General features: G+C 31.6%; 1 protein-coding gene across 1 annotated transcript; it reads left to right on the forward strand.

Annotated features, from left to right (window-relative positions):
• Positions 1-2,815: 2,815 nt before the first annotated feature.
• On the forward strand, positions 2,816-5,027 carry LOC125841920 (bifunctional dTDP-4-dehydrorhamnose 3,5-epimerase/dTDP-4-dehydrorhamnose reductase). The gene is made up of 2 exons (XM_049521112.1): positions 2,816-3,391; positions 4,369-5,027. Exons 1-2 carry the CDS (start codon positions 2,939-2,941, stop codon positions 4,819-4,821), a joined length of 906 nt encoding a protein of 301 aa, XP_049377069.1. The 5' UTR covers positions 2,816-2,938; the 3' UTR covers positions 4,822-5,027.
• Positions 5,028-13,946: the final 8,919 nt, after the last annotated feature.

The raw sequence follows: 13,946 nt of genomic DNA on the forward strand, positions 1-13,946 counted from the left end.
GCGAGAAAGAGAGAAAGACAAAAGAAAACTGGACAAGGGAAGATCTGTATTTGTATAATCTTAAGTGTATAGGACAAAAATATATGTATTTGTATTTGTATATACAATTTTCTCTCGCTTTATACAAACACAAACTCAATTTATACATTTGTGTTTGTATAAAGTGAGAGAGGCGAGTGAGAGTGGCAAGCGAGATCTGGGAGAATGGCAAGCGAGATCTGGGAGAGAGGGGAACGAGAAGATATGTATATATACAATTTTCTCTCGCTTTATACAAACACAAACACATTTTATACATTTGTGTTTGTATAAAGTGAGAGAGACGAGGAGAGACTGCCCAGCGAGAAACAAGAGTGGCGAGCGAGAAATTCAGGGAGAGAGGCGAAATGACAACAGTTTGCTACGGGTTACAATTAAATCAAACTGTGATTATAACATTTAATTTGAATTAATAATTTGCTATTTTATATAATTTTCCCTTAAAAGAAAACCCAATTTTTTAACTGTAGAAATATTTTAGAATTTAGAATTAAATTATTCAAGTCTTCGTAAGTCTTATCAAATTGCATTAATTCTTATTAAAATAAATAATGATATTACTATAATATATTTCTTATAAACATTTATATCTTATAAAATACGATACTATAAATAACAAGGAAAAAAATGTGGATTAATTATTCCAATAACAAAAAGTGATTATAACTTTTTGCATATGTGTGCCTATATTATATAGAAGTTATTTGTCACGATCCAACTCACCGGGCCGTGCGGGCACCTACATACTACTACCTTAGTAGGAGAACCCTCATAACCGAACATTTAAAACATGTGGAAAATTAAATAAATGGAAATAACGTACTAACAAAATTCTTTATTAAAAACTTTTAAAACAATTTCGTTAAGACTTGTAAAGTAATTAACACTTCCAAGGATCTAGTCTAAACAGGTACAAGAGCTACTAAGAGTACAACTGGACATGATAATTGAAAGACACAGCTCCCACCATGCAGAAGGAAGAATAGAAGCTGCTGGAGATTTTCTTCGTCTTTACCTAATAAAACCTCACCAATCCTGCAACCAGACTATGCCAAAAAGGCACATTTATGACTTTATATCCTTATTCTTGAAACAATTCTATCCGAGATAGCAATTCTAGTAGCAATTCTAGAATCCCTAACAAGTAATCAGTTTCTCTTCTCAAGATATAAACCCAATTACTTGATTTCTAGAAATTACCCATGGAATTCACTCGGTGTACGAAGGTCTACACATAAACCTTACCATTGATTTACATATATTACGCAGGGAGCACATATTTAAACTACTCAATTCATAAAACCTAGCCTACCTGGGCGCCAAGCAATTGCACGGAGTTTTTGACTTCGATTCCGGGAATTTGGCCAAGAATCCGCAAGATATCACCATCCTCCTAGAAATTTTCTCCTTCCTTCCCAAGCTTAGAGCAACTTTTCTGAGGTTTCTGGGTGTTTTACGATTTATTTAGGTATTTTAGAAAGATGTAGAAAATAGGATTTTTCGTAATTTACGTTCTGCCTCGCCTATCCCGCTCTGGCGTCAACTTACCCCGCTCTGACGGGACAATGGCCTAGATTTTCCCAAATTTTTATTTCTCCTAAATAATGACGGTTTGGATCGTTACAATATACATATATATTGAGTTGTTATTAACAAGACAAATAAAAAATAATGTCTATGTACAATGATTTCTGAAATGTTAAACTAAAATTAGTAGTTTAAAAGAATTAAACTTACATGGACCATTACTACTTATAATATTTGAACAAAATAAATTTAATATAGGACTCAAACACATAAAATAAAATAAAAAATCTATTAGGGCCATAGTGATAATAGTACATAAATATATTGTCTCATTTGGTAGCTTCATAATTTCCACAATGAGTTGTTCTCATGTCTCACCCATATATATTGTTCAAATAAAGACATCACTCCTTCCCACGTTAAATCCAAATTTTTGAGTGACCGCCTAAATTTTTCATTAATACAATCTTGGCATTTATTTATTTCTTACGTCTACTTATATAATTTAGAAATTTATATATTATTTTACAAATTAAGGATAGAATGAACATTATTAAGTTAAAATTACTCTACTAAATATAAAAATGTGTTATTTTATTTTTAAACGGACTAAAAAATATATCATATAAATGAGGATTGATAAGTAATAATTATAGTGTCAAAAAAACAATACTATACATGAATTTGAACACAAGACTTCATAATTTTCAACTTGACTATTAGATTATACTCTTAGATGTCGTTAGTAATTATCAATCATCCGCATAGAATTAAGATTTTGAATATCTAGATTTGAATTTCAAATTATCGAATCAATCTAATCTAAAATAGTTTTGAAAATTAGTTAAATTGACTTTTGAGAAGCAAAATAATGGTTGTTACGTGTTGTTTCATATATTGTATTGCTTTAATGAATATAATATTCAGATAGCTTGTATCGTTCTCTGTCGTAACATAATTCTACATATCAATAATTTAAATAATAAATCTTCAAAAAAATGTATTCTACTATAAACAGACATGGTAATATGATTATTAAATAACAAATAAAGACAAACGATAAAAAAATATTAAAGAGATGATGTAATAACACCAAATATATTGTTAAATAAAATGAGACTTTTTAAGTAACCATCAAAATTAAGCAGACACTTCTTTTAACATTTTCACTAAAGTGACATTTATTTTGTAACGTAGCGATTATACAATATTAGTAGTGACTTCCTATTTTAGATCTGTCTATGCTTCGTCCATCCACCTGTTGTTGCTATAAACCGTGTATATAAATACTTCATTTTCTTCACCACTTTCATTCGTTTTCGAATACCATTTTTCTCTTTCTCTTACAAGATTTACTCTTTCTCTTTCCATTATGGGTTTCCCAGCTAATGGTTCATCACAAGATAAGCCATACAAGTTCTTGATCTATGGCAAAACCGGTTGGATTGGTGGCTTACTCGGTAAGCTCTGTGAAGCTCAAGGCATAGAATACAAATACGGGTCGGGTCGATTAGAGAATCGGAGCTCCTTAGAGTCCGACCTCACCACCGTCAAACCGACCCATGTGTTCAACGCCGCCGGTGTTACCGGCCGGCCAAATGTTGACTGGTGTGAATCCCATAAGGTGGAGACCATCAGAGCTAATGTGGTCGGCACGCTGACGCTTGCTGATGTTTGTAGAGAGAAAGGGTTGATCCTTATCAACTATGCTACTGGGTGTATTTTTGAATACGATTCGGGTCATACATTAGGGTCGGGTATCGGATTCAAGGAAGAGGATACTCCTAATTTCATCGGATCTTTCTATTCAAAGACTAAAGCTATGGTGAGAATTAACTCACTGATTACTTATGTTCTCTGATCTAATTGTGTTTTTGAGATCTGTTTAGCTAATGCATTTATGGATCTATGACTTTTTCTGTATTACTAGTTGATTTTTGTTAATTAGTGATCTAATGTGGATCCGATACTAACTTGTTGGAACTAAGCTAGTTAATTGAATTGTTTTGCATTGGAATGAAATGGAGCAGAATGGATATAGTGGCGGATTCATATAGCCGACTAAACTTATTTTCGAATTGAGATGATCTAATGTGTACACACTAGTAGTAGTAGTAGTAGTGAGGATTGATGTAATCGTACTTCAACTTGTTTGGGACTGAGGCGTTGTTGTTGTAGTTGAATATGAGAAGTAGAAGTAGGTGTTGATTCTTCGTTGAGTGTAGAGTGTGTTATACATACTAAAATGATTACGAGCTTTTGCTTAGTATTATAAATGCAGGGGCGAGATCCTATATGGAATGTGTGTGTATTTGTTGTGATGAACGTACTTGTTCTTAGATTAGTTATATTTATGGTTAATGATTTGATTAGAGATATTGTGATCTACGTCCAAGATATGTAGTATTGCTTGTGCAGCAAATTGTTCCGAGTTTTTGAGAGGAATGATATGTTTCAATAGGCAGAGTTGAGTTCCAAAGTAAATAAAGCTTGACTACGGATTCACGATAGATTGTTCAGTAATGTTGCAATATTTGTTTTTCTTGTCTTGTTTAATTCTTTCTTATGTCATTGAGCTTCATTCAGATTGTTATATATCTTGGTCTACAACGTTCCTTTGGTATTCGTGGAACTTTTCGATCCAGGCTGTCCAAGTAGTTAGTTTAACTCTTGTCCATACTGGAAGAAGGTTTCCAATCTTAATCACCGCCATCTATTACACCTGTTTGGGGCATACCTAATGTTTGGAGTGTGATTAAAACAATTCAACGTTATTCTTACTTCGGCTGATGATCATTTCAGGTGGAGGAATTGCTGAAAAACTACGACAACGTCTGTACACTACGAGTCAGAATGCCCATCTCCGCAGACTTGACCAACCCCCGAAACTTCATCACCAAGATCACTCGATATGAGAAGGTAGTAGACATCCCAAACTCGATGACAATCTTGGATGAACTTCTCCCTATTTCCATCGAGATGGCAAAGAGAAACCTCACTGGCATATGGAACTTCACAAATCCTGGAGTTGTTAGCCATAACGAGATCCTGGAGATGTACCGTGACTATATTGACCCAAGCTTCCACTGGAAGAACTTCACAATCGAGGAGCAAGCAAAGGTCATTGTCGCTCCACGAAGCAACAATGAGCTCGATGCTTCGAAATTGAGCAAGGAATTCCCTGAAATGAAGTCCATCAAGGAGTCCCTCATTGAGAATGTGTTCAAGCCAAATAGGAAGACACCAGTAGCTTGAAAACTTAGAGAAAAGATCCAATTTTTATGTCTTGTTCAATGAATCAACTATGTTTTCAGTCCTAATATTTGGGGTTGGCTTTTCTCTCTTCTCTCCTAGTTTCTGATTTTCAGCATCTTTTTTCCTTTATTGTTGTATTGGATGTTGTAATGGTATTTATTTCATCATGAATAAAATCGAAAAATGATACTCCATCTGTTTTAGTTTGTTTGGTTTACTTTCCCTTTTTAGCAATTTTCTAATTTTAACTTTTTACTTGCATGTTTAAGGGCATTTTGATACATTCATTTTAAACATTTTTTTTACTTTTTTAAACGTCAAAATAGACCAAACTAATTGAAACGAGGGAGTACAAGCGATAGAAATGATGAGACAATAACTTTGTAGTATTTTGTTTGTCTATTTACGCAAATTACTCCTATGCCCTTTCCTAAATAATTGAGCTGACACTCAACTTGGCCCATTAAGGGCAATCCAGCTCAGCTTGGCTCTAAGATGGGTCGGCCTGGCCTTGTTGACACCCTTAAAAACACGAAAATTTATACAAGATGTCCTTTCTAAGGACACCTATTTAATTTTTTACCCCGTTAAGAAAAATTATATGCAAATATGCATATACTTCCACTAGAATTTACAAGGAGGTTTTATATCGAGCATTTCTAAAGTATGGATCTAAAAATTAAAATATAATTCATTTAACAGCTTGACTCGTCCCACCGCATGGCCATTTTTTAAAACATAAAATAACTTTGATGACTTACACGTTTGGCGCATTTAGAGGCCTCAATCATAATGTGTGTAACATTTATTTATATTATACATACATCGATTGTTTAACATTTAATCACAATCTATAAGTCAATAGTTGATAATATCTCATAATAATCAATCATTGAATACTTCAAATATCAAATAATATGTTTAACGCGATGATAATAACAGTGAAGCAACAACTTCAACCAGCACCTCATATATATACATAAATAAAAGTTCATTATTAACGGGGTTCAATAACCACTCTTTTGTAATTACAATGTAAGGTTTCCTTATGAAATTAGTGCTTGGTATGTTATTTTGTTGATCACCAAGATCCACTAATTAGTTTTCACCTTTATTGTCACCTTCTGTATTGTGAAGACTAAGATATATCATATTATTTGATGATATACAAATATATAGTAGCTAAATTTATACTCCTCCGTCCTATATTAGTTGATCATCAGTTGTCCCATATTAGTTGTCCACGTTACTAATTCAAGAAAGCATTAATTATTTTTTCCTATATTACCCTTGCAATTAATTCTTTTTAAAAATATTTACATTTGTTCGTAAAATTCCAAAGTTTTAAGTAAATAAGTAAAAATTATCTTCTTATTTATGACTTCTTAATACACATGTAAAAAAAAAAATCAACTAATATAAGACAGAGACAAGTATCAATGGCTACTTTTAGTTCATTTTGGGCCTATGCATGATTGGATAGGAATGTTACCATAGGACAAGTGTTTGGGCCATTTTGGTTGGGCCAATATATGGACTTTAAAATGCTTAATGTATTGAAAATTCTCAAAATTTATTACTATATCAATAGTACATTCACATATTTTTGACATGTATAAAAATATCAAATATATGTTTAAGACAACATTGTGTAGATTTTGGAAGCATGAAAACAAATACTTCTTCTGTCCCCTTTTAGTTGTCATGGTTTATTTTTTTTAGAGTCAAACAATAAGAACTTGACTAACATTTTACGATGTATTTTTTCATCATATTGATATGTAATTTTTTTTGCAATTTATAGTACTTTTCATATAGTTTTTAAATATCTAAATTTTTTAGTTTAAAATACCAAAATAATGTAATCTAATTTAACTTTGAAAATTAGTCACATTGACTTTCAAAAAGCGTAGCATGACAACTAAAAAGGAACGGAGGGAGTAATTTTGTTGATGCATTGAGAGATGATTTTTTTAGAAAGAAAGATTAATGTGATCAGTAGCAAAAGAAGGAAAGAAGAAATGGAATATCCCATATAATTATGCATAAAATTAGGAATTGAATTCACAAATGGATTCAATCTTAGGTGATTTGTGAGTAGCAAAAGAAGGAAAATAAAATTTTTATTTCCCATATAATTATGAATAAAAATAGGAATTGAATTATCAAAGGGATCTATAAAGGTAGTTTTGGTAATCCAAAATAAAGGTATCTATAAAGGTAATGAACACTATAATATTAAGTGTACATGAAATTTTCTCTTTATCTTATCTGGAGGTGCTTGACTAGTTATAAAGTTTAGACGAAAAAATGTTTTGAAACTTATTACATATCTTGAACATGTCATAGATAATATTTTTATGGCTATGAATGCTTGTTATTAATTAAGGATCGATAAAAAATAAATAGTCTAAAGTTAAATTATTTCAAAATATATGTCTATAAACTTTTCAACACATCATCTTGTATGAGGTTGTATACTAAATACAACGAATTCGATTCACATCATTGTGATCGATAAAATAAACAAGGAAAGTTAAAATAAAAAAAACATTAAAAGGAAGGGAAAATTTGAAGATGAATTTCCTCCCCCCAAACATCCAATGAAGTAGTAACTCACTCTCTATCTAGTGGTACTTCTATGACTAGACTTTCGAGGTCATGGTTCTTTTTTTTTGTATGAACGTGAATCGTGATGTTTGGATCAATTTTTGTGTACCATGGCTAATTCTCAAGATGTTTATCACCTTCTATCAACAACAAATATCAGATAACTTTGTTCATGAAAGACAAACAGAGTGAGAACTTGTTTGAAAAATGCGGTGATTAAATTGTTAGAACAAATGAACAAGAATGAAAAAAATACAAGGAATCCAAAACAAAACTTGCTTGGCTTATAGGCACATTAATACGTTTCTTGAAGATAGTTGGAGTCTCTCCCACGAGCAATCGGAAGAATAAATAACAACTCTATCTTCAGGATTCAACTAAGCCACAAAACAAGTAGCGTTCAAGAATGTTGCTCTTTTATTCTTGAATTGGTGATTTCACCTTTTGATTAATGTCTCACAATGTTTTTTCAAGGGAAAATAGTTTTGTTTGAATGCTTATCTTTTCAACCAAAAGAAACTCAATTTATAGGACAAAAGTTTTATAAGAAAAAGACTTCTAATTAAATAGAATTTATTATAGGTTCATGAATTGAAAATAAAACTTATCTTTCAAAAAATTCATAACGTAGAATTAAAACAAAAAAGAATGTTACAACTCACATTCATTATTTTGTTATTTCAAAACTTTTAATGGATGAGTTTTGTTTCAAAATTAACTCTTACAACCCCCCACTTGTTTCAAGATTTTATTTTATTTTATCTTTGAAAGATTCAAAAAATATTTTGAGACATTAATCTAGCAACATGCATCAATAATGGTGTCTTTTGGACTTGAACCATTAGCTCGTGAAGACTTTCTAAATCATTGACTACTTAGTGAACGAATCTTGAACTAAGTGGTTCATTGAATGAAATAGAAAAATACTCCACGCATATCACTATGTTCTGGTGAAAATCAAAATCCTTTGACACCTAACGGTCATGTGTCCTGAATCCTTTTAACCAAGTGCTTTAAGATTTCCTTGTTAAAATCTTATTGAAGCGGCCTCCACTTTGCACTTAGTGCGGTGAATTCATCAAGAGGAACTTTGCATACTCCGACCAAATAGTCTATGAACTTCATTAAGAGAAATTAATCTCATCCTCCTTTACAACAAAGTATCGGTAAATCTATCAAGAGTATTCCTACACACTCCAATCGAAATCGATTCATAGGCTTATTAAGATAATATAATCTCATCCTTCTCTTCAGTAGGAATATCGAAAAAATTTATCAAGAGTTTTCTTACTAACTCCAACCGAGATCGGTCTTATAAATTTATTTAGAGAAAAGAATCTCAATCATGTACATCTGCTTATTTCATTTTATTTTGAAATTGATGTGCTTCACAATTGTAACTTTACTTGTTTTTTCCTTTGAGCACAAGATTATATCATTAGGTAGGGTTACCATAAAGTACAATTAATTTACAATAGGCTTTATTCCCATCCCATTACAAGTTTCCACCACTAACTCTTTGCCTAACCCTTTAAACAAAGGATCCGCTAAATTAAACCTGGATTTCACATATTGAAGCGATATCACGTCTTCCTCCAATAATCTTCTCACATGATTATGTTTGAGAAGAACTTGTCTCGACTTGCCATTGTAGCAATCACTTGAAGCCCGAAATATAGCAGCTTGATTATCACAATAAATAGTTAAAGGTGGTACTGGCTTACTCCAGAAAGGAATATCTATCAACATCAATCGCAGCCAATCAACTTTTTCTCCAGCAGAAGACATATCTATAAATTTTGACTCCATGGTTGAGTGAGTAATACATGTCTGCTTCTTTGATTTCCAAGAGATCGATACTCCAGCCAAAGTGAAAATTCAAGCAGTAATAGATTTAGAGTCATTCGGATCAGAATTTAAAGTAGCATCGCTATAACCTTCAAGAACAACTAGAAATGTAGAATAATGTAGGCCAACATTAATTGTGCCCTTCAGATATCATAAAACACGAATTAAGGCATTCTAATGTTCAATTCCAGGATTACTAGTAAACTTGCTCAAAGTTCCTACTGCGTAATTAATATTCGGCCTGGTACAATGTATGGCATACATAAGACTCCCAATAATCTGGGAATATATCAGTTGATCAAGAACATCACTAGAGTTCCGCATTGGTTTGATGCTAGGATCAAATAGTGTAGGAGCAGGTTTGTCGTCAAAGTGACCAATTCTCTTTAGAACTTTCTTAATATAACTTGATTGAGTAAGAGTCAAGCCATTCGATGATCTCATGATTTCAATCCCCAAAATTACATCAGTTTCTCCAAGATCTTTCATTTCAAATTGAAAAGCTAAAAACGATTTTGTTTCTTTGACTCTTTCAATATCAACTCCAAAGATCAACATATCATCTACATAAAGACATTATAACACTAGATTTTTCCTGAAATTTGTCCTGAAATTTGGTAAATATGCAAATATCACCACCATTGATTGAATAGCCATTAGAAATCATTACTCTTCTAAATTTCTCATTTCATTGTTTTGGAGCTTGTTTTAATCCATAAAGAGATATAAGAAGCTTACAAACTTTGTGTTCTTGACCAGGAACGACAAATCCTTCTGGTTATTTCATGTAAACCTCTTCATCTAGATCTCCATTCAGAAATGCAGTCTTCACATCCATCTGATGTATTATCAGACTATGAATTGCGGCTAGAGCAATCACGAGTCGAATAGAAGTCATTCGAGCTACATGTGCAAATGTATCAATATACATCAATTGAGTAAAACATTTTGCTACCAAGCGAGCTTTGTACTTATCTAAGGTACCATCAGATTTTAATTTCTTTTTAAAGATCCATCTACAACCAATAGACTTACATCCAGGAGGGAGGCCTGATAAAATTCATGTATTATTTGACATAATAGAGTGCATTTCATCATCAATAGCTTCACGCCAGAAAGAAGCATCATGTGAAGACATTGCTTTAGTATAACTTTCAAGATCCTTTTCAACTAAATATAGTTGAAAATTAGGTCCAAAGTCTCTTGGTTTGGTTGATCTTGAACTACGTCTTGATTGACTTTCTTCCAAAGGCTCAACTATTTTTCTTTTAAGAGGAAATATAGAAGAACTTGTATCTTGTTCCAAAAATTCTTTTTTCTTAGGAAATATATGCTAAAAAATGTTAGCATCCAACGATTCAATAATTGTGTGAGGGCTTGGGGTCTCAAGGTTCAAAAATCTATAAGCCTTATTGGTTTGTGAATAACCAATAAATACACAATCTACTCCTCTATAGCCAATTTTAGTTAAATATTGATCTGGTAATTTAACATGAGCCAAACAATCCCATACTTTAAAATAATTTATATTTGACTTTCGATTCTTCCAAAGTTCATACGGAGATGAATTGTGTTTCTTGGAAGGAATTCGATTCAAAATATGACACGCAGAAAATAAGGCTTCAGTCCACAATTTTTCAGTGATACCAGATCCATTAAGCATAGAGTTAACCATTTCAATGAAAGTTCTATTTTTTTTCTTGCTGCTACACCATTTTGTTGTGGTGTAAAAGACATAGTCAATTGTTTCTCAATGCCTTCTTTTTCACAAAAAAAAATTAAAATCTGATTTTAAATATTCTCCACCTCTGTCAGATCTAATTGATTTAATCTTCAAACTCAATTTATTTTCAACTTATGCTTTATACGTTTTGAAAGTCTCAAATGCCTCACTTTTCTTTTTAATGGAAAGACATATGTATACCTTGAGTAATCATCAATGAAAGTGATAAAATATCTCTTTTCATGACATGATAAACAATTCATCTCACAAATATCAGTGTGGATTAACTCCAACGGTGTGGATACAGACTTAAAAGGTTTCTTTGTTATTTTACATTTACTACAAGTAATACACTTATCAACATGATCCTTTCCACAGTCTTTAATTAATCCATTTTTCACCATAAGTTGAATGGATCTAAAATTTTCATAATCAAGACGTTCATGCCATAAATCTAGAGACTCCACAACATAAGTAGAAATATGTTCATTTTCAATATTGAGTTTAAACATTCCATTTGTAGCATAACCTTTTTCCAACAAACATGTCTTGTTTAGACAAAATAATTTTATCTGCCTCAAAAATTATTCTAAAACCATGCTTCAAAAGAAGCGTACATGACACCAAGTTCTTTCGAATATCAGGAACATGCAATACGTCTATCAATGTGATCATCTCTCCGGAAGTGAATTTCAGTTCAACAGTTCCTTTTCCCACAACCTTAGCAGAGGATGAGTTTCCCATATGCAAAACTTTATCGCCCATCACTAATTCATAGGTCGTGGAAGAATTTCGATTACCTGATATATGACGAGTTGCACCAGTATTTATCCACCAATCCACTTGATCTCCCGCTACAAATGCTTCTGTGACCTTAGCCACCAGTTCATTTTTTATATTGTTATTTGCCTTTTCTTTCTTCTTTTCAACTCTAAGAATTTTACAATCACGTGCATAGTGACCAATATTATGACAATTATAACATTCATTCGATTTAGAATTAGAATTAATACGCTTGAAATTTTTACTCTTATTTGCCTAAAAATTTATTGTTGGCAGGTTCCTTCTTAATCACTTTTTCTTCAATAACATGAGCTTTCATGATGGGTTCCTTCAAGATGTTATTATCACGATATCGTGTCTCATGTTCAATTTGCAAGTGTTGCAATAATTGTTCAAGAGTCAAATCTTTTTTTTTGTGTAAAAGTTTGCTTCTATACTCTTTCCAAGATGGAGGAAGTTTTGAAACAATCGCACCAACATGAAAGTTTTCATCAAGAGCAATTTTAGATAAAGCAATTTTATTAGCTATAAGCTGAAAAACTTCTTATACTTGTGCAGTGATTGACTTGTCATCAACCATTTTGAACTCCTTATAATTTGAAACAAGAAATTTCTTTGAACTTGCCTCTTCTGCTAAATGAATAGCTTTAAGAGTATCCCAAATCTCCTTAGCAAATTTGCACTTAATATAATATTGATCATAATATTTATTGTACATTCCTCCAAGAATATAATTCTTGCATAAGTAATCATCATCTTACCATTTGGCAATTTGTTCTTTAATTAAAGTAGCCTCGTCTGTTGCTACCTCGAAACTAGGAGCCTCAGGACAAGGTTTCTCAAGAACATATGCCAATTTTAATCGTCTTAAAAAGAATTTCATCTTTCCACGCCATCTAGGAAAGTCTTTGCCATCAAATATTTCAAAATTAGAATTAGGCAAATTTGGAACACTGTTTGTTATTGATGTGGATGCCATAGAGACAACTATCTTCAAATTATTAGAACAAATGAACAAGAATGATAAAATTACAAGGAATCTAAAACAAAACTTGCTTGTCTTAGAGGCACGTTAATACGTTTCTTGAAGATAGTTGGAGTCTCTCCCACAAGCAATCGGAAGAATAAATAACAACTCTATCTTCGGAATTCAACTAAGTCACAAAACAAGTAGCATTCAAGAATGTTGCTCTTCTATTCTTGAATTGGTGATTTCACCTTTTGATTAATGCTCACAAGTGTTTTTTCATGGGAAAGCAGTTTTGTTTGAATGCTCATCTTTTCAACCAAAAGAAACTCAATTTATAGGACAAAAGTTTTACAAGAAAAAGACTTTTAATTAAATAGAATTTATTATAGGTTCATGAATTGAAAATAAAACTTATCTTTAAAAAAATTCATAACGTAGAATTAAAAAGCCTCTTTCAAAATCCTATAACGTAGAATTAAAACAAAAAAGAATGTCACAACTCACATCATTATTTTGTTATTTCAAAACTTTTAACGGATGAATTTTGTTTCAAAATTAATTGAAACACTAACTCTTACATAAACTTCCAAAATCAATAAATGAGGTCATAAATGGACATTATGAGAGTATCAAAAGGAGTTGTAAAACACATATATTGACATAATGAGTTCATGAATTTTCTACTCTTTTCCCTATCTTGTATTCCTATCACAAAATGTCTTTTTTAGAAATGCTATAATCAGTTCAATGTTAGATACCTAAATGACATGTTTTATTTGGTTAACTTAACTATTTAATAGACAAAAGTGTCTCATTAGAATACTCTCGTAGAAGTTGAGATATTCAATTAGAATATGTATAATTTGAATGTCTAAATAAAATATCATAACAAGTTTAAAAAATTAACTATGTATTAAGCTTTTGTTAACATATTGATCATTTGGAGAGTATTCAGTAAGTGAGAATTTAAGAGAGATAAAATGTACTCAGACATCTATTCATACAATTAAAACTATTAAATAGTATTCCTATCTATTTAAAAACTGTGAATTTTTTTAAAAGATGAGTAAATAATATGAATTGAAGATTGTAATGGAAGAAAAAAAAAATACTCAATCTAAGCAATTTGCGAGCCACTAATTTACCATAGTCATAGGTGATTATAAGTTTTGTTACGTACTATTTCATCTG

This window comes from Solanum stenotomum, chromosome 10 (genome assembly GCF_019186545.1).
Source record: "Solanum stenotomum isolate F172 chromosome 10, ASM1918654v1, whole genome shotgun sequence".
In the NCBI taxonomy this organism is placed as follows: Eukaryota; Viridiplantae; Streptophyta; class Magnoliopsida; order Solanales; family Solanaceae; genus Solanum; species Solanum stenotomum.